Source organism: Platichthys flesus, chromosome 7 (assembly GCF_949316205.1).
Source record: "Platichthys flesus chromosome 7, fPlaFle2.1, whole genome shotgun sequence".
NCBI lineage: Eukaryota > Metazoa > Chordata > Actinopteri > Pleuronectiformes > Pleuronectidae > Platichthys > Platichthys flesus.
In genome coordinates this window covers 16119195-16141711 of record NC_084951.1, presented here as the reverse complement: position 1 = coordinate 16141711, position 22517 = coordinate 16119195, and the positions used below count along the sequence as shown (strand labels likewise).

The 22517-nt window shown below is 43.6% G+C and overlaps 1 protein-coding gene across 1 annotated transcript; it reads right to left on the bottom strand.

Annotated features, from left to right (window-relative positions):
- Positions 1-74: 74 nt before the first annotated feature.
- rbms2b (RNA binding motif, single stranded interacting protein 2b) lies at positions 75-21230 on the bottom strand. The gene is made up of 14 exons (XM_062391291.1): positions 21092-21230; positions 13586-13803; positions 9929-9987; positions 8775-8866; positions 5986-6143; positions 5419-5498; positions 5159-5268; positions 5019-5065; positions 4840-4933; positions 4566-4616; positions 4337-4447; positions 3233-3313; positions 3038-3130; positions 75-2928 (listed from the first exon to the last, which is right to left on the bottom strand). Exons 1-13 carry the CDS (start codon positions 21161-21163, stop codon positions 3053-3055), a joined length of 1251 nt encoding a protein of 416 aa, XP_062247275.1. The 5' UTR covers positions 21164-21230; the 3' UTR covers positions 75-2928; positions 3038-3052.
- Positions 21231-22517: the final 1287 nt, after the last annotated feature.

Here is a 22517-nt window from a genome sequence, read left to right as displayed (position 1 = left end):
AAGTTTATGAACTCATATTTGATTTATCAAGTGCCTAGTGGCCCCTTGTATAATAAAAACAAAAAAAAACAATCCACAGTGAAAAAGTTTTATTTAAAAAAGAAAAAGACAAGTTCAAAATCAAACCAAGTTAAACGTTTTAATAGCTGAAGGGTTTCCTATCTGTGGAGGAGACGGGAGCTGTGTCACGGCACCGATATTTACTGAGGAGCTTGATGCACAGAGAAGTCTGGATGCATGGACGTCGCTGAACATGAGTTACAAACTGGTCACGTGTGTGACTTGATATAATGAATGACCTTCAGCCCAAAGTTCTCTAAACACATAGCAGCAATCGTTCGACTCGGTACGCCACCGCTCACTTTATTCCATGTCTTGGATGAACAATAAAGGAATGAGAAAGTAACACAGAATGAAGGAAGTTGTAAATATCTCTTTGCTTCATAGATCTGTGTTCAGAGCAGTTCTGCTTTAGCAAAAGTATTTTTCTAACAGCAGTGCATGAGGATAACCCCCCCCAGACATATTCCAGTCGGAGGTAAAGCCCGTCCAATGTGAGTCGCATTTCACAATCCCTTCCGGTGAAATCTAAGGCATTTCTGTGAAGTTAAATTGTCTCCTGTAAATAAACAGTTTCATGGTTTAAAAGAAGTAAAACTGTTTCCATTGCACAAAAAAGCAACTAATTATGAAATGGATGAAATGGTGAATTACATCGAAACGAGCCAATGGTTTTCTTTTCAGTTTTTTTTGTGTTATTCCTCCATCTCCTGCAGTCGTATTAACCTCATTTTGGTTTGTAACAGTTCCCTTTTAATGCAGCATCTCACTAACAATGAATGAACCAACGATTAATGTGTCACGGTGAACCTGATAGTACGGACAACGAAAGAAAAAGTCCACGTAAGCCAGACTGAAGTATTAGCATGAGGTGATCCGTAGTGTGGTATCTGTAGTATTGCATTTATAAGGATAATAAATTAATTGCATAGATCGTCAGACCTTGGGCGTGTGTTTTATTCCGGACGTTGGACGGAAGAGTTAAAGGATGTGGACACAGTACCAGCTGTGAACAGCCATGAGACCTGCTGTAGTTTTCTATTGCCCGGGAACCTTGCGCACAAACTGAATCTACTGTACATCTCTCTGGCAGGATGAGGTAAGTCAAGGTTTCTCTCTCTTTTTTTTTTAGCATATATTTCGTGTTCTGTCGTTTCCCCAACGGCTCGGGGGCAAAGCTCTGTAACAATGCATCTGAACCTATAGCATAAAATATAATTCAACCATTGAGAGGAGTCGTGGTCATAAAAGCGGCGACAACTGTGACACACAAACTGAAATGGCCCCCCCCCCCCTCGCAAAAAACAATATTTAAAGCCTCTTTCACGTCAACACTGAAACCAGAACGAGGGAAGTGAGCAAACACACAAACAAATCACAAAACATTTCTCACTAGCTGAAGCACACAGCACACTATCAAAAATAAAAATCAAAGCTTCTTTGAAAATCTTAAAAGTATTTAAAGAAAAAAAACTTAAGAAAACCTTTAAATAAGAAATGTCAAAATAAAAACATGAGCGTGACAGAAACAGAAAAGTAGAAGCAGATGCGAAAACACAGCAATGGCCACTTTTTGTTTTTACCGGCATCACGACCGTCCATAATAATCCACCTGTCGAGTGTTCGGTGAAGACACGACAGGGCAGAGCTGCACTTGTTCGTTCCCACATCTGTGCAATAAAAAACTTAAACTCTATTAACAACTTCTACTTGTTTCGGGAAAAAAACAAGTAGATGTTTTTTGGGGGGTTGGTGGAGATTCGGCTTTCCCCTTTAATAAAAGAGAAAACCCATTCCTTTGTTTAATTTGGTTAATTGTTGTCATTAAAATAACTGAAGCGTTTTACTACACAGAGGAATGAAAATCGAAATAAAGCCTCCATAAATTCAAATCTCTTATTTACAGGGCAGCTCTGAGTGAGATGTGATCCCAGTGAAGCAACTTCGGATTTAAATCGAGCGGAGGAGCTCAAAAGCAAAACAACATTTAGACTTTTCTTTATCTCTGGAATGATTTAAATCTATTCAGCTCTTTTTTCAATGGAGTCTGCTCTGTGAACTCTGTCAACAAAGAGGGTCATCTCTAAATGTACTGGTCTTTGTCCTCTTCTGATTGTCTGAAGCGTTGTCGAGAGTGTTGGAACTTTAAATCATTTGAGAGTCAAGTGCCAAAAAGGAAGCAAAGAAACTGTCAGAAAGAAACAAAAGTATTAAAATTGGCTGCCACTTGAAGAGAAGCTTATTCCGAGTCAGCACCATATCCCACCGAAATATGATTCCTCAGCTTTTTGCTGCCTGTTTTCAGATATTTGCACCAATCGATCAAAGCAGGACACGTGAAGCTAGAAACACAACAAATCAAACAATTATGTACAAAAAGGCAGGTTTTTAAAGCCTGAAAGTATCAGACTAAAAACAAAAGAGAAGTAAAATCAGCACGTTTGAAAAAAAAGGTCAACGAAACATGACTCAAAATAAAAGAAAAATGGTGTTGAAATGTTCTTTTCCTGGTTTCACTCTAGTTTGAAAAAAAAAGCAACGAGAATGATGCTCAAATAAAAACCTTTTAAAAACCTATGAACTGTGTGTCTGTTATATTTTTTCCTTGACTTTTATCAAAAGTAGACGCTCCCTCTTCTGTTCCTCTGTCTCAGCTCGCCTGCCATCCTCCATGTTTGGAGTAAAAGAGCTTGTTTTAAAATATGAGTTTGTAGAAAATGTCCTTTTTTGTATTTTTTCGTCCTCTCTGTGTAACAGTCCATATCCCCCCCCCCCCCCCCGAGCGCCTGGTGCCTCTCATGCAGAGTCCCTGTGCCGAGCTTCAGCACGTGGGCCCTTCGGAGATTCGCTCCGGCTCCAGAGGAAGATCTGACACAAGAGCAGCCAATTAGAAACCGGAGCCGCGGCAGCCGCAGCGAGTCCTTGAGCTCTCGCACGTAAAGATTAAGATGTACAGAAGCACAGGATCAGAGCTCACCTCTGCCCCCCCACTTCACTTGTTATGCTGGTAGGTGTAGGTTGTGTGTTCCGTGGGTGTCTCTATGGCAACAGGTTGTTGGACAGCACTTTCCTGAGAGGGAGACGGCAAAGATCAAATCCATAAGTGACTGGTTCACATCACGTGATGCTGCTCTAGTGAGAGAGCCAGAAAGAAAAGGAGAGACGCTCTTACCTCAACTGAGATGCTGGTGGCAGGCACTTGGGTGTACTGGGGGATGTAGGTCCCCTGCATAGATGTGTTTGCGGGCATATACTGCAGGGAGGTGGAAATAATAAGTTCACTGGCAATACGGTGGTGAATTAAACTTTCATCAACTCCTGAACAAGCTGCAATTCAAGTCCTGTCCAATAAGGACCAAACAATACAATTCTTATTCTAAAATATAAGATAAATGCAGAAGTATATTATTCAATACATACTGGATGTACCTATTTCTGTCTTTCTACATGTATCCATTTATTCATTACTGTATTTATAAATTCATTAATTTCTGCAATTATCAATCATTTATTTGTACATTGTTACATTTATTTATCTATTTTTGTATTTCTAAATTCATAGAATTTATTTTATTCAAAAAAAAGTATACAGTTTGAAATAGCATTTGAGTATCTCTATTATTTTTTCATAAGACATTCATTTCTACAAGTTTTCAATCATTTATTTATATATTGTTACATTTATTTCTGTAGTTTTCTGTTTATCAGGCAGGTTTAACTCTAAAGTCTAAAGACTGATTGGTTATAGCAGTGAGATTAGATCTACTACTTCTGGACTCGGCCGATATATTATTTTATTTTTGTTTGCGTCCTTGGCCACGTATGAAGGAGCACCTACTCAGCTGACATCCTCCATCACCAAAATATCAACATTGACCAAAACATAATTTCTATTTTAGTTTTTCAAAGGGGTAAAATCTTTCCTCATCTCATTGCTAACTGGGTAAAACAACATGTTTTGGTGTTTGTGAACAGATGTGACCTACATCATTATTTGCATATAGAGTGGATAAGTGAGATTCAATCACAAGTGGTCACAGGAGACATGTTAATGCCTGGTCTGAACGGGTCCTGGGTTCCAAAGCAATAAATGAATATGAGGTAAAAAACGTCTTTTATCATTACTCTAGAATTGTCATGTCTGTATCAGGGACTGCTCAGGTAGAAAGCCCCCCCCCCCCTCACATTTGGCACCAATGTGTCACATTGCCTCACGCAGCTTTAGCCGTTTAATATGGACGACAGCTCGGTGCTTAGCTCTGCGCTCATTACTCACTGTGCCGCTGCTGCCCATGGAGAGGTGGCTGAGCTGCTGTGCCAGGGGCCCCATCATCGAGGTGGGCTGGATGGACATGGTGTGGTCCATCCCTGGAGTCAGGACGGCTCCCTGTGGACACACACACACACACACACAGGGTGGTGTTAGACGCAGCGGGAAAGGCAGCAAATTATTAAAAGAAATCAGCCGCAGCAGGACGGAAACCCAACAGCTTCTAAATACTTACGTTGGGCGGCATGATGTACGACTGGTGGTGTATCCAGGACGGGTTGTGTACCTGCAGGAGCAAGAAGACACGTGTCATAAAGGACGGAAATTACTAAGATAAAATAACTACAGCTGAACTTGTCAGACTTTATCTGACAAGTTCAGCTGTAGTTATTTTACAGTTAAGCATGTTTAGGATATTATTGATTTGATTTATTGTTATGTAACAGGAGGGCCTGGGATTGTCTATCACAAATACACTTACAACCCAAAGAGTACAAATCCTCTAGTACCTGGTAGGTGGACATGGGTGAATGCATGTAAGGGGAGAGGGAAGCTGGTCCCATCATCCTGTTGGGGGCCATGCTGTACGGAGAGGAGTAGAACCTGCAGAGAAGAGACACAAAGTCATGAGAAACCACAACATGATCCCACGCACACACAAAGGATTCATCAGAGCAGAAGTACCGACCCGTTCTGTAAGGCGGTGGTGGGGTCATAGGTGAGGGTCATTCCTCCCTGGAGGGAAAAGAGGAAGTAGCGTGTCATTGAGAGGCCGATCGATGTACGACTGCACAAATCTCAGAGAATTAAACACAGTCATAAACTCACAGTCTCCCCGTCTCGAGCCCAGAGGCGGCCGTTCTGCAGATACTTCCCTTGACTCTGACGCTTCTTCTGACCTCCATCAGCAAATTTGCACAGCAAGGGTTCTGACGGCACTGGACCAGGGATTTTCAAAATAAGAGCTTATTATAATTGCGAAAGACTATATTCAGTTTCATTCACGAGGTAAAACTTTCTGGATTAGATTCTGTTTGGACTAGTCATTTGTAACCCCCCCCCCCCCCCCTCCCAAAAAAAAACCTCACCTGGGACTCCAGGTGGAGTCTTGATGTATTTTCCATTGAAATGTTGAATGATGGCCTCGCATTTCTCTGTTGACTCCATCCTAGAAGAAAAGGTTATGATAAGCGTCTATTAAAAACAATCTCTTCAGCAGGTGATATAACATTTCTTGTGCAATCATCCTGTACCACTGCACTTTACTGAATTTCTTATTTCTATACAAACAATACTTTTCTGTAGTGAAAGGTGTATATTATGTTGTTCTGTTTTGTTCTGTTCTATATTTTCTCTAAGTTCTGACTCGTCTGCTGCTATAGCAAGGGAATTTCTCCGGTGTGGGATCAATAAAGTTTTATCCTATCATATCTCATTTCCAATTGGAGCTGTTCTACAAGGGTTGGCCACCAGAGGGCTCACTCACCATCATTAATCCTTGACAAAACTGTAAATTCATCCTCAGCTTGTGTACTGACTACACTCATACATATGTGTAACTGGATATTTTATTGGAAGCCCACGAGGCTACACCATCACTAACCCACTCACACCCACGGCCCTAACACACGTGACTGAACAACCGGAGTTTGTACCTTGCGAAGCCCACTCCTCGGCTGGTCCCGTTGGCGTCACGCAGGATGCGCGTGGAAATGGCCTGGCTGAAGGGCTTCAGCATGCTCTCCAGCTCCTGCTCGTCCATGGACAGAGGCAGGTTGGAGATGTACAGGTTGGTGGGGTCCTGCTCCTGTTGCTGAACACACAGAAAGAGAAAGAAGGATTTACAGTAAGAACCAGGCCCTGTAGCGTCCTCAAATTGAAACAAGCTGCACCAAATGGCACATGCTCGTAAAAATCAGTCCCCCAAAAGTGCCAATTTCCCACCCACCAAGATTCATGAATTATTCTCTGGTGAATTTGTGATAATGTCAAAAAATGCGATGATAAAGTAAGTGAGTTAAAGAACTTACTGGATCCACCCCCTGAAAAACAGAAACAAAGGGACAGGAGTGAAAACATTGGCGGAGGTGACGAGGACGAGACAGAGTGAGAGCTCTTTATTTCCTCTAGTGATAGAATCCAGTCTGTATCATAATAATAGTACAAGGACATGTATATTTAACCTTTTAAGAGGAAGTCAGTGAGATATTTAAAAGGATGGCAGACAGTTAGAGGAACAGTTGAGAGAGAGGGGAGAGGGGGGGTAGAGGTTTTAAGTCATAGGTGGATTTGGTTTGGGTTTTGAGGAGAACATGAGCAGCATGGATGAGATCTAAGGAGCAAACGTACTCAGAGATGGAGGAGATCTGGCAGGAACGTAACCTGAGCCCCTCTCTCTCTCTCTCTCTCTCTCTCTCTCTGTTCCTCTCCACTTTTATTCACCCAGCTCTCTTTCTTTCATCACCCCTCGCTCGTTCTCCATCACTCGTATGCTATTGCCAAAAGGGTAGAGGACGGGGCAATTGGAGGCAACTAGCCTCTTCAGAGGATGAAAGAGCGGGATCCAGGTAATGTGATCTCGCAGCATAATTACATTTCAAACGGCTCCCCGTCCGCGGATGATCAAAGATGATTGCGTGCGCTCGCCTCGGTGGAGAAATCGCCGCTGAGACGTTTCGGACGAAGACCTTTGGAAATAATCTGAAGAACATCTGAAGCACTGTGCTATCACCTCTCCACAAGGCAAACATTATCATCCCCTTTCCCAGGTCGTAGTATAATAATGTGTCGCTGGCATTCAGGCTGGTTATATTCATGTGGCAATCCTGACCTTGAATGCAGGCCCCGGCTCTGTCGTCTTGCATAAATCACACCGATTATGCAGCTTTCCCAAATCGGAATTTGAAATAAGAATCTCTCGACAATTAATTTCACACTTTTGAGCCGTGCTGTGGGCTTTTATTGTCCTTCCTTTGCCTCCTGCTCAGACAAACTTGATTTGAACAACCGGATCTTATGAGATAAGCGTTCTGTATCCCCCTCTAACCATGATGCATATTCATGATCTCCGAGTACAGATGTGATTAAAAACCTGTAAATGCGGCGTGAATTAATTTCCTCTCTATAAATAATGCATGTGTAATCGTTGCGACCTGTGGTGAAGGTGATTTCTCCTTCAGCCCCCCCCCCCCCCCTCCTCCTCCTCCTCCTCCTCCTCTTCCTCCCTCACAACGAGCTAGCGGCGGAGTTTGAACCAATGAGAGTGAGCGGAGGAGATCCGCTGTGGATTTTCGACCGCGAGTGAGTCAGAGTGAGTCACAGAGAAATCTGACTCAGGCGTAAGCCCGGCCGTAAACCAGGAGAGAAGGAGTGAGTGAAATCAAGTTATTCAGTGAGCAAGAAGCCGTATGAATGTCAGTGATCCAGCTTAGCGAGAGATCAGCTTTCCCAGGGTGTCGGTGGCGTGTGTGTACGCGTGCTTGCTATTGACTGTGTCATAATCCGGTTCAGGCAAGGCTGTTGAAGTGCATGCACGTGTGTGTGTGTGTGTGTGTGTGTGTGTGTGTGTTGACAGGGCGGGTGGCTGGGCACAAGGCCCTGCTGACTGTGGAGCTGCTCAGACAGTGAGTCAGATGCCACCAGGGAGAACAGATAGGTCCTTTGTGCAGGGAGCTCAGAGACCAGGCCCTGGGACCCGCTCCCCCAACACCGTCATCACTAAGAGGCACGGCAGGCTCACACACATGCACGTACACGCGATACCTGTCCGTGCCCTTTTGTATGTGCACACACATAATGTATTCTACAGTGCTTTCATGTCCAAAAATGTGCTGATGTCAACACACCCACACGTGCATACAGTGCATCGCCCATGACTCACCATTGCACAGACACACTTGAGAAGACTTGAAAAAAAGAGAAATTCAAAAAGCTAAATTTTGCCTAGGAACAACCTTCCTGCTGCAGGGACATGGATCACTTCATCTATAATCTACAGCGCTTATCTCTCTGAGGGTCACAGGGGAGCCAATCCCAGCTGAACGTCGGGCGACAGGCGAGGCACTGGACAGATCACCAGCGTATCACTGGGCCAATATATAGAGACACAAACAACCATTCACACTCAAATCCGCACCTATGGTCAATTTAGAATGAACCTGCATGTATTTCATGTGGGAGGAAGCCGGAGCACCTGGAGGAAACCCACACGAACACGTGAGAGAACATGCAAACTCCCCAGAGAACAGGATTCAAACCCGTAACCTTCTTGCTGGGAGGTGACAGTGCTTAACACAACACCGCGCGGCCCCAAGTAAATAATCATTCATCCTTTCACTATCACTATCTAAATATCGGTGTGTTTTTTTTCTTCCCATTCGCAGAAGATTTATCTCTGACAAAATAAATATTGACAAACGGTGACAATCTGATGTGTGGTTCTTACCTTGGCCATCTGAGCCTGCACTCCACCGGCCTTCAGCGCAGTCACGGCCTTCTGAGCCGAGGCCGGATTGTCAAAATCCACAAATCCATAGCCTGCGGGGAACGAAGACATACGAGCTTCAACCATGAGGTATGCATAACACGCGACCCCCCACACACACACAGACGTGCACTTTGAAGACACCAATCTAAACGAACATTGGGAAAACCAAAAGCAAAAGAACTGTACTGAGAAGAGCGAATCAGCAATGTGACCTCAGAAAAATTTCACACAAACAACGGCAGATATGACAAACCTGTGTTTTCCACCTCTCTGTTGTTGATATGCAGTGAAAACACAAGCAACTCACAGGATGAAGGTGTCTATGCATATATTATCTACTAAATAGTCAACAAGGGAGGCACAATCCAACAATTCAAGACATAATGAAATGCTAAGTACGTCTACATCCATTGTAAATCCACGGTTTTTCTCTGTTTACAATCTGCCACACTGCTTTTCACAATAAAATGATTGTAATAAAAATAAAAAATATTAGGGATTAGGGATTTCATTTTTTTTTCATCACTGATTTATTGACTCAAGAAACGAAACACTGAAGACATAGCAGAATTAAAGGTCACTGAGTAGAGTGTCATGGCTGAACATTTCCTTCAACCATTAACTGGATCTGATTTTGCACCATATTGTACAAACTGACAGATCTTAAAGATTCATACATTATTTCCTGAGAAAAACATTTATTTTATTTATTTGTCTGTTTTTGTTTAGATGTTTTGTCTCTAAAATACTTTCCCTTGATTTCTCAGAGAATAATTTATGGATGAGTATGTAATTAACAGTGTGTGCATTTTAGTGAATTAAAATGGGGTTGTATAAAGGGACTGTTGGGCCTTTGTACAGCACTTTACTGAGTGTCACTCTTGTTTTTCTTTTAACTTTGCAATACATGTTTTTAAATGTATTTTAACCAGTCCTCTCTATTACTTCTTATGTGAAACTCAACAGTTGTTTTAACAAAGATGCAATGAGCTTACACTGAAAGCACAGCCTATTTTTTCACAGTCATGCTCCTTCTGAAAATCCACAGGTCACATGCTGACGTACTTTTGTCGGCACAACACTTTGCTTCGACCTGTTGTTTGTACCCTCACCTTTGCACTTGTTGGTGGTCTTGTCCAGGATGGCCTTGGTGGATACGATTTTCCCGTACCTGAAAAACAGGGAGGTTTACTCTCACAAGGCCGTCCTTGCACCGTGTGCTGAAAAATAATTACCTGTTTGCATTCAATATTAGCATTGCAACATTGCTGACGCAGTGCGGCTTCTCCCTAAACTCAGCACACCCTGAGAGAGGGTGCTCCATGATGACTGAATTACAATTCACCTGACAGATTCAGTGCGGTGACACTCGATGCGCCTGCACCATCTGATAATGAACGATGTGCATAGGGAGATCTTCAGGGAGGGCGATGGGACCTAACTTACATGAAGGAAGAGGTGTCCTGTGGGTTTCTGCACGCTAGGAACAACTATAGGATTTCTATATCTTATACACACAGGGGATCATACGTCAATCCAACGGGATGGGATAATGATAAAATGTGTACTGCTGTATTTTCCAGATTATGAAAATGGTGCATCTTCTTCAGAGCTGGCCGGCTGTGGATACTGCAGATGCACAGGATAGTGGGCAAATGCTTCTGTGAGGCAGTGTCTATCAGGTCCCATCTCTCCCGGCATGTGAATGCAGTGTAATCTGATATGCCTCTCCTTGGCTGTCCTGTCCAACGCTGGCTCCCGGCCATACTCTCATTCTGCTAACCAGCTTCGCTCCAGGCAGCGTTCAACCCTCCACTGGGTCTTAGTGCCCCTCACGGAGCAGGGCCAGCTTTTCACCCAGTGACACTGCACCAACGCCACATTTCATCTGAGCTAGAGTCGCTTTCATGGTATCGACAACTGTGATGACCAGTAGTGTGTCAGTTCATCTGTTGGATTACTCTGAATTGCAACTTCAGGATCTTTTAATCTCAACAGTTTAAAGTGCACTTTTGATGTTTTTGAAGATTTTCCCTCTCCTTTCCTTTAGTGTGTCAAATATTGTTTTTGAGCTTGCAGGGAGGTCGGCTACGTTACAAAGGGCAAAGTCCGCAACAAAGGGATTCCATCTGTCCCGCGGAAAACACCGCTCCTGTAGAGCCAGAACCACCTCGTCTGCTCCCGTAAAGCGCCTACGTCACCAGATAACATGCAACATGTTCAACAACTGGCTTGTTATGTTCAGATTGGTACAGGGCAGAACAGGCGTCATTATTTTCAAGGCTACAACGGTGTTTACGGCTGATAAGGAAGCCTCTGGTTCATTTTCAACACATGCTTTAAGCAGTTGACCAAATTTAAGGGAGAGCAGGGAAGATGACCTCCTTATGGACAGAAGGTGAAAAGAAGAATCACAGCAACGTGTGATATAGGACAAAATAATGTATATTTTGAATGTAACAGCATTTACATGAACTTATTCTGGTAGACTCAATTACAAAACTATACACGGCCAAAATATGGTCTCTTTAGGGTCACCTGTGGAGATAATGTGAATATCAAATGATATTATTTGGATACTACCAAAGTGCACTATTGCACTATTACTACTGTGTTGTATATATACAAATAAACAATGTATTGATATATAACTACTGAATGCATAGTGTTCACAATGTTTTACTTGAGAAAAGAAAAGCCACCACTGGTTTGATCCTAAAACTGTTTGTCATCTGCTTAATTTCATATTATAGAACTCACTTCTTCCTTATGCTTGAGTATAATATATATCTTCTTCTTAATTATTTGATCTTACTGACTTGCATACCCTACATGAAATACTACTAATAATAATGTGTTGAAAAGGATCTTTAATTCAGGGTGTCACATACAGAAACCGCAATCGTTTCCTCATCCAACCCAAATTCTCTGCTAATTGAATCTATCCAGTGTTAACATGAAGAACTGTTGTATTATGCATTTGACCTCCTATATACCATTACTATTTCATGGTTCATTCCTGATTCTAAACCATAAGCTGCAGCCACATGGACTGGATGGATGAGCCAACATTGTCTTCCTATGCTTTCCCATGCAACATTACTGAGGGACACACAACTTGCTCGGGTTAAGCCTCCCAAGAACTCCCCCTCTACCTTAGTTACTGTTTACTCTTCACTGCTCACACAGTTGAGAATCCTCATTTGTGTTCCGAGGTCTTGGGCTACATGATGCAGAAGGAACAGAGGAGGCTGTAGAGACTCAGCCATGTGTGAGGGAGCGCAGCACACAGGGACCAGTCCCACATCCGTCCATGGTCAACCACCGGAGAAAGGACACGGGGGCGAGAACCGAAGCGGCAGCGAGTCACCCACAGAGACAACTGTCGGGGCTGTAGATGGAGAAACCAACCCCCCATCCCCTCCTCTCATCCCCCACTTCCACCTCGCAGTGTGCATATGACTGACTCTCCGTGTGGGGGAGGGGAGCTCCGGGAGTCCCACATGTACGCAAACTGCTCAAACTTGAGTGAAGTCTGTATAATTCCCCTCATGCGTGGTCCTCCGGGGGGTTTTACATCCTGATGTTCCAGCATTTCCATGATTCGCCATCACCGGACACACCATCCCATCCCAGTTCGACTACAGCGGTGAATCACGTCGGCCTGATTGTGCTCCGCCACAAGGCAAATTTCATGCGGTGATTTTATCTGCTGCGTAAAAGCAGAAATACGAGAACTGCCCCCACGGAAAACACCACCTGACACACACACACCCTGAACTCCATTCACTCCTCCACCCCCTCTGATTCTCTCCATCCACCCTCCCCCCCCTCTCCACGCCATTGCCCTTGTTTGCCTTTCCCTTTCCCCTGGGCTCGCCGTTTCCTGTTGGGTTGGGCAGCCTCATGTGGGCCATATCTTCCAGACAGCTGTAAAATAGCAGGCCTCTCCCTCCCTCCCTGTCCCTCCCTCTCCCTCCCTCTCTCTCTCCCTTATTCAATCTACCCAGCCCCCTTGTTTCCCTCCTTTTCTCTCCCTCTTCTGGTTCTCATCACGAGCTAAAGATTTCAATTAAGCAAGACCAGATCATTCATCTCAGCCCCGGCTCGGTTTGAAGTCCCAAACCCGACGACCCAACAAACATTTCAGATGGATTGGATGATGCCGCTGTTTGATGTCTGATTTGATGTCGAGTTTTTCAAAGACTCGCACTCGCGCTGTTGCAGCACAGTGCAGGATACTATAAATAAATACTTATAAATCGCAGATGAGCAGTTATTCATGTAGAGTAGGTGAAATGTCAAAGCTGGAGCAGACGCGCAGGGAAGAATAAGCACGAGGGAGGCAGACTAAACACTCTGTACCTGGTTGTTGGAAAGTCTGTGCTCAGCCGGGCCAAACTGAGAGCTCTTAGTTTGCAGACCCAATGATTGTTGGTTTTTCCATAAGGCCACTACATGATGGGTCTTGGATTAAAAAAAAAAAAATGTGGCTCTCCTCTCTGTTCCAGGAATACATGCGAAGGTGTGCTGGAAATGAATGTGCATTTCCAGTGTGAGGAAGCCATCCATCGACCGTGTTTGCCCACGTAGTAATGCAATCCACTTAATCTTTCAGACAAACCATCTATCCATCCGCCCATCACTCTGCTCCGTCTTAATCTACCCTGCTCCCCTAACCCGCCACGTGTTGGCGGAGGGGAAGCCGGAGAGAGATTTATTGGGTGTCTTAAGTAGACGCTAAAGCAAAAGGTTTCTGGTTGACTTACGGCTGACAGAGTTTGACCAGATCCTGGTCTGTGGTTCCTGGGTGGAGGCCACGGATGTACAGGTTCGTCTTGCTCAGTTGCTCCCCCCCGATGCTGCCACTGCTGCTGCCGCTGCCACCGCCGTTGCTGAGGGTGGTGGTGCTGCTGCTGATGTTGTTGTTGTTGTTGTTGGGGCTTGAAAGAGCCATCTGATGGTTGGAGGGGGACACATACGGCTGCTGCAGAACAAAGAAAGGCCAGAGTTACATTTAAGACGGTACAGTCGTACATATGTGCAATAAAATGGACGTAGTGGCTGGATGCAGTGGAAATGAGGCATGAGCAGCTGTTTAATTGTTCACTTACTGACTCGCTCAAACTACAAGCTTATGGGGAGAAAATCCATTAGAGACACAATTAGCCAGAACATGAGCCACAGTGGCTGGTTAGTCTAACGACATGATGTCAGACGTCCAAATTGGGTCACAGAGTCAGAGCCAGGATATCAATACTAATTTCATTGCTTAATCTGACTTTACGGCGCAGATTTATATATTTATATATGTATGTATATGTGTAAGTATGTTCCTTTACTTTGACTTGTTTGTTGTTGATGTTTTCCCTGAGTCCTTTCATTGAAAAAAATAAAAGATGAAGTTAAAAAAGGTCATGATGAAGTAACGTGTGAGCCTTTGAGACAATGCACTGCAGGCTCGGCTCATTTATAAAAAAAAGAATCAAAGATTTAAAATGAGCAGGTTACACAGATACTTTAAATATTTAGCCTCTAGCTTCTGTAAACCCTCAGCAGGGATTTGGTCTAAAGCCTGATGAGTAATGATTGGCTATTTCACAAACTAATTGGTATGGGGGTTTATGTTAGATATGCATTCATTTTCTTAACTCAAGTTGTATATATTTGGTTATATTTGTGTGTTTTATTTATGCTTATTTGTAGTAAAGTTTACACTTAAACTGTACAAATATCAAGCCCCTTCTTGATCATAACAGTTTGTCGATTACATCATAGGAATCATTGCAAGATTCTCTTAACTGGCCAATATATCAGCATGTGAATTTTTTTTCTACTCCTCAATATCTGTATGGGCATCAGCCCCCGAAAATCCATATATGTCAGGCGGTAATTTAGTCCCTCCAATATATCCTGCTTGACAGGCAGATGAAATGAGCCCTGCCTCTACTACTCTACATGTAGGTTAGTGCACATATAAATGATCTGGAATGTTTAACGTTGATTGGCAAACCAACCTGACCCTGTGTGGTGAAAACACTATTGCCTGTAGACATGCATCAGTGAAGGCCGGGACACAGAGTCATTGTTTCCCTTTGTCTGTACAGCTGATGCACACTCTACACTGATTATCATCTTTTACAGCTCGTATTTAAACACAATACACATCACAAACATAACTGTGTATATCAAGACGTTAACTTAATTATTACATGTGTAAGAGCGCCAAACCAGATGACCTTATTTTGAAAAGCAAAATTGGCTGAGGAGTAAACTGTAAAAAATAAAAGTACAGCACGCATGGGAACTGAGCTCTTTAATAAATGCAACAAAAACAAAACCAATAAAAGTGTAATGTTAAATCTGGCTGGAATAAGAGTGACTGAGAGTTCTGCTGCATGGGAGGCTTTAGAGCTGCGGTCTGAAGCTGTGGCAGTTTTCACTGGGGGTAGTTGAAGCGGCGCCAATCCAAACTGTTCACAGGCAGATCTGTGGACGATCAACATCAGCCAGCACATTGTTTCTGGACAGACATTATAATATTTGCTTTTTAGAAGAATGCTCACCACTATTGTCTTGTTGTTTTTTGCAGAAATACCACTTTTTATAGGTTTCTCTAGTGCAGTGCTGTGTGTGCAGATTTGTGCATGTCACGGATGCACTAGTAATTTTATGTGGTGGCTCTTTTCAAGGGGGGGGGGCGGAAGAATCTATTACAGGCCACGATTTGAAACTGAAATTCTAAATTGAATTGGTCCGGAAGTAAAAATGTCAGATAAGTCTGGCCTCGGTGTTGCCCTCTCAGTGCCAGAGGAGGAGGAACCATTTGATTAGTTATGGTCAGCAGGCCCGGCCCCCGGGAACAATAGGGTGGCTTGTTGGACACCACAAGGTCAGCACTGGACCACCAGCTTGTTAAAAGAGGAGGAGCTGTCAGAAGACTGCTGGAATCAAGCTAATTACATCCTCTCTACTTCTCTCTGCTGTGACTCTGATGAAAACCACTGGCCCCAGTTTGATTCGGATTCCTGAAACGGAAATCTACGAGGCAACATCACGTTTTATTCAAATTAGGATTTTAAAGTTGAAAGCAGATATTAAACCGCCAAAATGGGATTTGTTCTATCATCCAAAATGTTACAAAGCAATTTGCGAGACAGTCGCTGAACACCGTCCCTGAGCGGATAAATTCAGTATGGATTATTCCCTCTATTACGTTTTTATTATTCTAAATAATTTGAAGTCCGGCTCTTGATTCACCTTTCTGATCGCGTGTCTTTAAAACTGCTGCTTTTGTGTATTGTCTTTTGACTGTTATGTGCACACGAGTCCTGAGGAATGCAATTTCATTCCACTGAATGTTTTGAAGATTTGGCTGGGATGAGAAATAAACTTTATTAACTTTATTATTGGCTCTAGCCGGAGGTCCTCCTGTCATGGAAGACATTTACCTATCTACGTTGGAGTCAAATTATTCAGGATCTAACATTAGCCACTGGTTCTGACACAGTTTGAAATGGTGTTCAGCATTAGGTTTATTCTTATCCATCACGCACCACCATCAGGGAGGCACCTGAGCTCTACCAAACTCATTCTGCAGCATTTTAAAGAAGCCGAAGATACAGCCAGAGTCCGACAGAATTACCTTCAGCCACAAAGACTCCTGGAACAAACAGTGTGGCCCCTACAGAGGCCCCGGCTCAGCATCATGCTGCCGTTCGGAGATTGGTTTGATACTGCACTCTTTATGAAGTAAAGTGGTTATCCTTTGAAAGCCTCCTCACTTTATGTGTATTATAGTAACAATCGTTCCGACACAACTGACTAAGGGCGAACGATATTTAACTGGGATTGTGGTTTTTTGTATCCCCACTTCCGAGCTGCCGTTTGTTTTTCAAACTGTTTTGGAATCAGCCCTCAGAGCTCACTCCCTGTGTTTTCTTAGTCAAGCTGAGAAAATCACAGAGCTTCACACGGCCCATTCATCTCCGCCATCTTCTCTAATCTTTTCTTTAGCATCAATAGTACGCTGTTTGTTTTTCCACGATCAGGAACCTCTCCCGGTGCTTTCCCTCGGCTTCACTGTGGGCCGCCTGCACACACTATCAGGGGGGATGCACCTGCAGAGGCCTGGGGAGATCGAATCTGACAGGGGAGGCTGAGCCCGGGACCAAACCTGGCTAGTGAGGCCTGTCTAATTGGGATCTGAGCTTGTTAGCGGAAAGTGCTAATCCCTCTCATGTGCTCTCCAGTCAGAAGGTATAGTGTCTCATTAAGGCCGCTCTGCTAGGCTCCTTCTGAGAAGAGGATGGCAGCGAGTCAGCTCCACACCTTCTCCCCATCTGTCCCCGTGCCCAGCGCGATGGATCCAGGTGTTCTCGCCATGCATGTGAGGCTACGCCTGATGTGCTGGTGCAAAACATGCCTGCAGATGAGCCTGAATACAGTTGGGATCAACACAATCTCCCATCGGCTATCATCTGTTGACAAAGCAGCCTGTGGGGGTCAATGATTAGGAGCGTTGAACATTTCTCCACACAAAACACACAATTGGTGTTTTAGGTCAAGACGACATGTTGGCTTATCTCTATTAAAAGCTATCTGCACATGAATGCCGGTAAATTAAAAGGCATTTCGGTCAATGTGTTCCGCTTCGTTTTCTCTCCACACAGACTGTTTACCTGTGAGCAACAGAGGCCTGCATGCTCGAACGTGATTGGTCGGAAATGGAATTGGATTAGATACGGGAAACTGAAGGCCCTTCAAAATCTTGTCCCTCGCCAACAGACTCTTCACATTCACATGCAGAATCCCATCCAGATCCATTGATCCAGATTTGGACCGACAGAAAGTATTATGAGAGTTTTATAAGTGCATGTTCGGGAAACACAAATCTAATTTTACATCCTGTAACATCATATATCCTACATCCTATAATATCCATTTAGCCAAAAACTCTACTTGTTACTCTTCACAGCCGGCCGCTTATCTGTTTCCCCCACGTACATGTATCACAGTGTCATCTCCCAGCATTCTTCACATTCCTTTGCGATGCACAAATGTTTGTGTTTCCCTGCTGGAGGAGGACAGGGGCTGTGGGGGGGGGGGACACGGTTTAAACCCAGAGGTGAAGCTGTCGCTGTTAAATTAAACTACATTCCTGGAGGCATCCCAGCTCTGTGGGAACTGGGCAATCAGACAAAAACAGGATCATCTCTGAGGAGCACAGGAAATCCTTCTGCGCGTACATAAGGCCCATACTTATTTACAACAGGCGTGCTCTTTTTACGATGCGTGATAACTTAATCCTGCCCGAGAACAAGTGATGCTCGGTCGCTCTCAGCCACTCGGCGGAGAGAAGCTGGAGCCGCACGGAGCGCTCACATCGCAGTTTATATCAGAGTCCGCAGCTGTAGTTGCAGAGAGGTAAATCAGCTCTTTCTGTTATTATTACAGTCGTGCAAGAAGCATAACCACAGTAAGTGGCCGGCACAGTATGGTGCAGAGAGAGAGAGATAGGGGCAGGGGGGGGGGGGGGGGGAGAGTGCTCCAGGCTGAAGACTGATGGTGTGATTACAGTTGGAGAGAGCAGAGGTGAAGCCTGTAGGGAGCGCAGGTGACTCAAGGACTTTTTCTTCCGAGAGACAACAATGGACGGCTAAGTGAAACAGGATGCGCGTCTGAAACTCGACAGCAAAGATGTGCACCTGATTGTCTGACACTTGAACGCAGCATCCCTCCGGCAGTGACGCTGACGCTGCTTCAGAAAGCGTCTTAAGGTCAAATCCATTTAGTTCTGTCATTTAATCAGCTTTATCCCGAGAAAAGCAAAAGTCAGAGGGATAAGTGTCAAATATATCAAATATTTCAATTAGTTGATCAGTATATTGCTCATCAATATTAAAATCATAATACTTTCAATTACTACACAGTAACGTTTCAATAATGGATAAACAAATAATAACTATCACTATGTGAGATATTGCGCATATGAGTAAACTACATAGCCTGAAGGAGAGACAGAGATCTTAAATGAGGAGTCCTACCTGCTTGGCAACAGAAACCTTAAAAGGCACCGTGGAAAAGATCATAGTGTTACAGACACAGTCTCGTCCTTCTCTGTCTCTGCAGCTGCAGGCCGAACACAAGGTGCAACAAGGTGAGAAGAACCACACAGGAGTGATGGAAATCCTCGGCGTCCCGTGGCTACAAGGTGACACGCGGCTCTGCGCTCTCCTTCTGCTGACTCAACGCAGATTGGTGAAAAAACGCAAATATCCCCAAATAAGTCTGTTTCCTAATGCACCGAATAGAGCAGAGAGTAAAGTCTCCGGACAAAAGAATTCATCAGTCGGGAGGAATGTTCAGCCTCTCCTCTCTGCGTGAACTCAGCCACTGACAGACGAGAAATCGAGGTATGTGAAACACACAGGGGAGAGAGGGAGAGAGAGAGAGAGAGAGAGAGAGGGAGAGAGAGAGAGAAAAAAAGACTCGGGGCAGTTAATCGAAAGCAGAGGGGAGGGAGAGGGGGGGTCTCTTAATCCTTTTCTTTTCTCCGCCCTTTTTCTCGTAGTAAAAAGACACAGACCAGGGGCTTACCACTTGACGCTGGATTTACAAGTCTCCTCTCTGTGTGTGACTTTGGCACAATGCAAAAATGAGTACCTCCCCCCCCCCACAAAAAAGAAGAAGTGTGTGCATGTCTTCTTCTTCTTTCAAGGAACAGGTTCGAGTTTGCAGAGCCCCCACCTTTCTCGAAATGAACACATTGTGTGAATCCAGGATTCCAGGAATTCCAGGTCATTAATCTGAGCAATCTGAATTCCTGCCAGCCTTGAGGCAAAGGGAAGGGAGTAACACAGGAGGTGGGTGGTGTGGGGTGTTTGATTTCAGCTTTGTGGAGACTTATGTCAAAGAAATGCTGAGAGGCAGGCGTCGACGTATACTTCACAGTATAAATACTCTGAGAACGTAAACGGCATGAGAAACAGTTTGTGCTTGCTGCAAACAACCCGGTCCATGTGTGTCCCAGAATTACACCTATCTGTAAAGAGAAGAAAGATAACAGTGCCTCATCATGAATTATTCACGTGAGAAAACACTGTTCAATCAGTATTGGATCTTCACTAACATCTCATATGACGCCACTGTGTTACATCCATATTGAATTTATATATAAAATCTGGGCAGATAAAAAAAAGTATAACAATGTTACTCCATGCATAACTCACATGACAAGACAATATGCAATCAGCATTGGTCCTTATACGACCGATCTACATATCCTACATGGCCCCATCTATTTGTATATGTTGTATATTTTTGATCTTGTATTCTTTTACCTAAGAATGTTATGTGGCTGATTCCTTGGGATCAATCAATAACATCTATCTATCTATCGATCGATCTTTCTTTCTATCTATCTATCTATCTATCTATCTATCTATCTATCTATCTATCTATCTATCTCTCTATCTCTCTCTCTCTCTCTCTCTCTCTCTCTCTCTCTCTCTCTCTCTCTCTCTCTCTCTGCCGGCCTGCCTGCCTGCCTGCCTGTCTGTCTGTCTGTCTATCCATCCATCCATCCATCCATCCATACATCTATCCATCCATCCATCCAGCCATCCATCCATCCATCCACACACACTGTGTTACAGCAATTGACTCTAATATGGGCTTTGTAACTTTGCTCTTTTCCACAGAGCCATGCATGCAGCCCCTCTCAGTCATTAGCAGGATAGAAGGGGTGGGGCATATCTGTACGCGTAAAAGACAGACAAGGCAACAAAAAAACTTTACCAACTTTTGGGTAATTCAATGAAAAAAACGGTATCAACGCCTAGTTGATCTGCTTCCACCCCCAATAAAGTCCAGTAACAAGTAGTAAAACAAACGTCTTCCACTCGCAGCCTGTGGAGATCCAGCATCTCCGGGCAGTTGGTGCGCCGCTCTCCTTTCTGTGGATCCGCGTAGGAAGAGGAGCGGCGGACACACGAAACTGTGGCAGTAATGTAACAGGCAACAATGTATGCGGTCCTCCTGTGTCAGTTTGTGTCACAACAACCACAACAACCGGAGAGCAGCCCCCAGCAGCGGGTGGAGAGGGAGTTCTAACGCCGCCCGTGATCCACTTCTCAAGGACACTGCAGCTTAAACAACCGAGCGGCTTTTGAACCGGGCTCCAGGCGCAGCACGGCACCGACAAACCGCTGTGTTCCTCAGCCACACGGGAGGAGCAGAAGGAGCAGAAGGAGTAGAAGCTTGTTGTTTCTCACCTTCTTAATGATTTTGCCGGAGTAGCCGTTGTATGGGTTGATTCCTGCCCTTGGCGGCACAGAGAGCAGCATTTTTACGCGGCGCCGTGTCCAGAGGAGCGGAGAGAGCCGAGGCGGTCAGCTGACGTCAGCCAGGGAGAGAGAGAGAGAGAAAGAGAGAGAGAGAGAAAGAGAGAGAGAGAGAGGTTGGAAACGCTCTTCCCAACACCACTGTGATGTTGCTCCACACATTGTGTACACACACACTTCCTGTAAACTTCTTATATGATATATATAAATATATATATCTATATATATATAGATATATATTACTTATATGTACTTCGGACAGATGTGGCTTCATTTCAGCACTCTCTTAAGCTGCCAAGTAATAATAATAAAAAAAAAATAGTGATGACAAGAAAATCGACCGAAACGTTTTATATATATAAAGGGGTATAATTTCATAGAAATATAATATAACAATGTAAATATATATATATATATAAGTATAGAATCTTAACCATCCCCATGCCACTTATTGTTATTATTATTATTATTAGTAGTAGTAGTAGTAGTAGTAGTAGTAGTATTATTAGTATTATTAGTATTATTATTATTTAGATGTAATTCATATAGGCCTAGCACTATTCAATCTGCAGCACAAAGCTTTATAAAGAAAGCATTAAACTATTAAAAAATTAAAAACTCTTACGGACATAGCCCTTTGGAACATGACCACTGATGATGTACTTGTTAGAAATAAAATAAGATAGAACAAATTAAAGCAAATTGTGATTAAATCATGATATATGATGAAGTGAATATGCTATTTCTATATAATGACATAAAAGCTCATAGAAATACAGAATGATTAGAAAAACAGGTTTGGTTCTGCCCTTTGAATCCTTAGTTAATGTTTTAGCAGCTGGCTTTGTGTCAACTAAATGAGCTTCAGGTCAAGAGACAATAATGAACCAGAGATGAAAAGGAATAACTCACCACTACAACATGTATTTCCTGAGGAGGAAGTTTTCCTCACCATGGCATGGAATAACTTTCACTTTTACAAACATGCATTACTCTGTGTCCTGAAAGAAGTTTAACTGGAGTGGTTCAAGCCAAAGTTAGTATTTGTATGTAGTAAGTTTAATTTGTCTTCATTTACTCAAAGTGAATGAAGAAATAGTCCTATAGAGAGTATTATGCTTGAATCTATTGGAAATGATAATTCAGGGCATTTTCAGCCCGTCCCTTTTTTTGTCCGTGTTTGAAATCCTTTCAAACTAGAGTTTAAAAATACATTGCTGAGGTGAATGTATAGTTTTGTGTTGTTCCAAGTCTTTAGTACAAACAGCTTTCATGCATATGCACAAACTCAACTCCATAATGTGATTTAAAATTCCTCCAGTTTGTCATCTGGGTGACACTATAGGCTCCTTCAATC

Excerpts from the sequence above, each read along its gene's own strand:
- rbms2b (XM_062391291.1), bottom strand. The coding sequence starts at position 21,163 with ATGCTGCTCTCTGTGCCGCCAAGGGCAGGAATCAACCCATACAACGGC. Across the intron at positions 13,804-21,091 it reads CCGGCAAAATCATTAAGAAG|CAGCCGTATGTGTCCCCCTC; the intron begins GTGAGAAACAAC and ends TTTGTTCTGCAG. Across the intron at positions 5,066-5,158 it reads GGGCTCGAGACGGGGAGACT|GGAGGAATGACCCTCACCTA; the intron begins GTGAGTTTATGA and ends TTTTCCCTCCAG.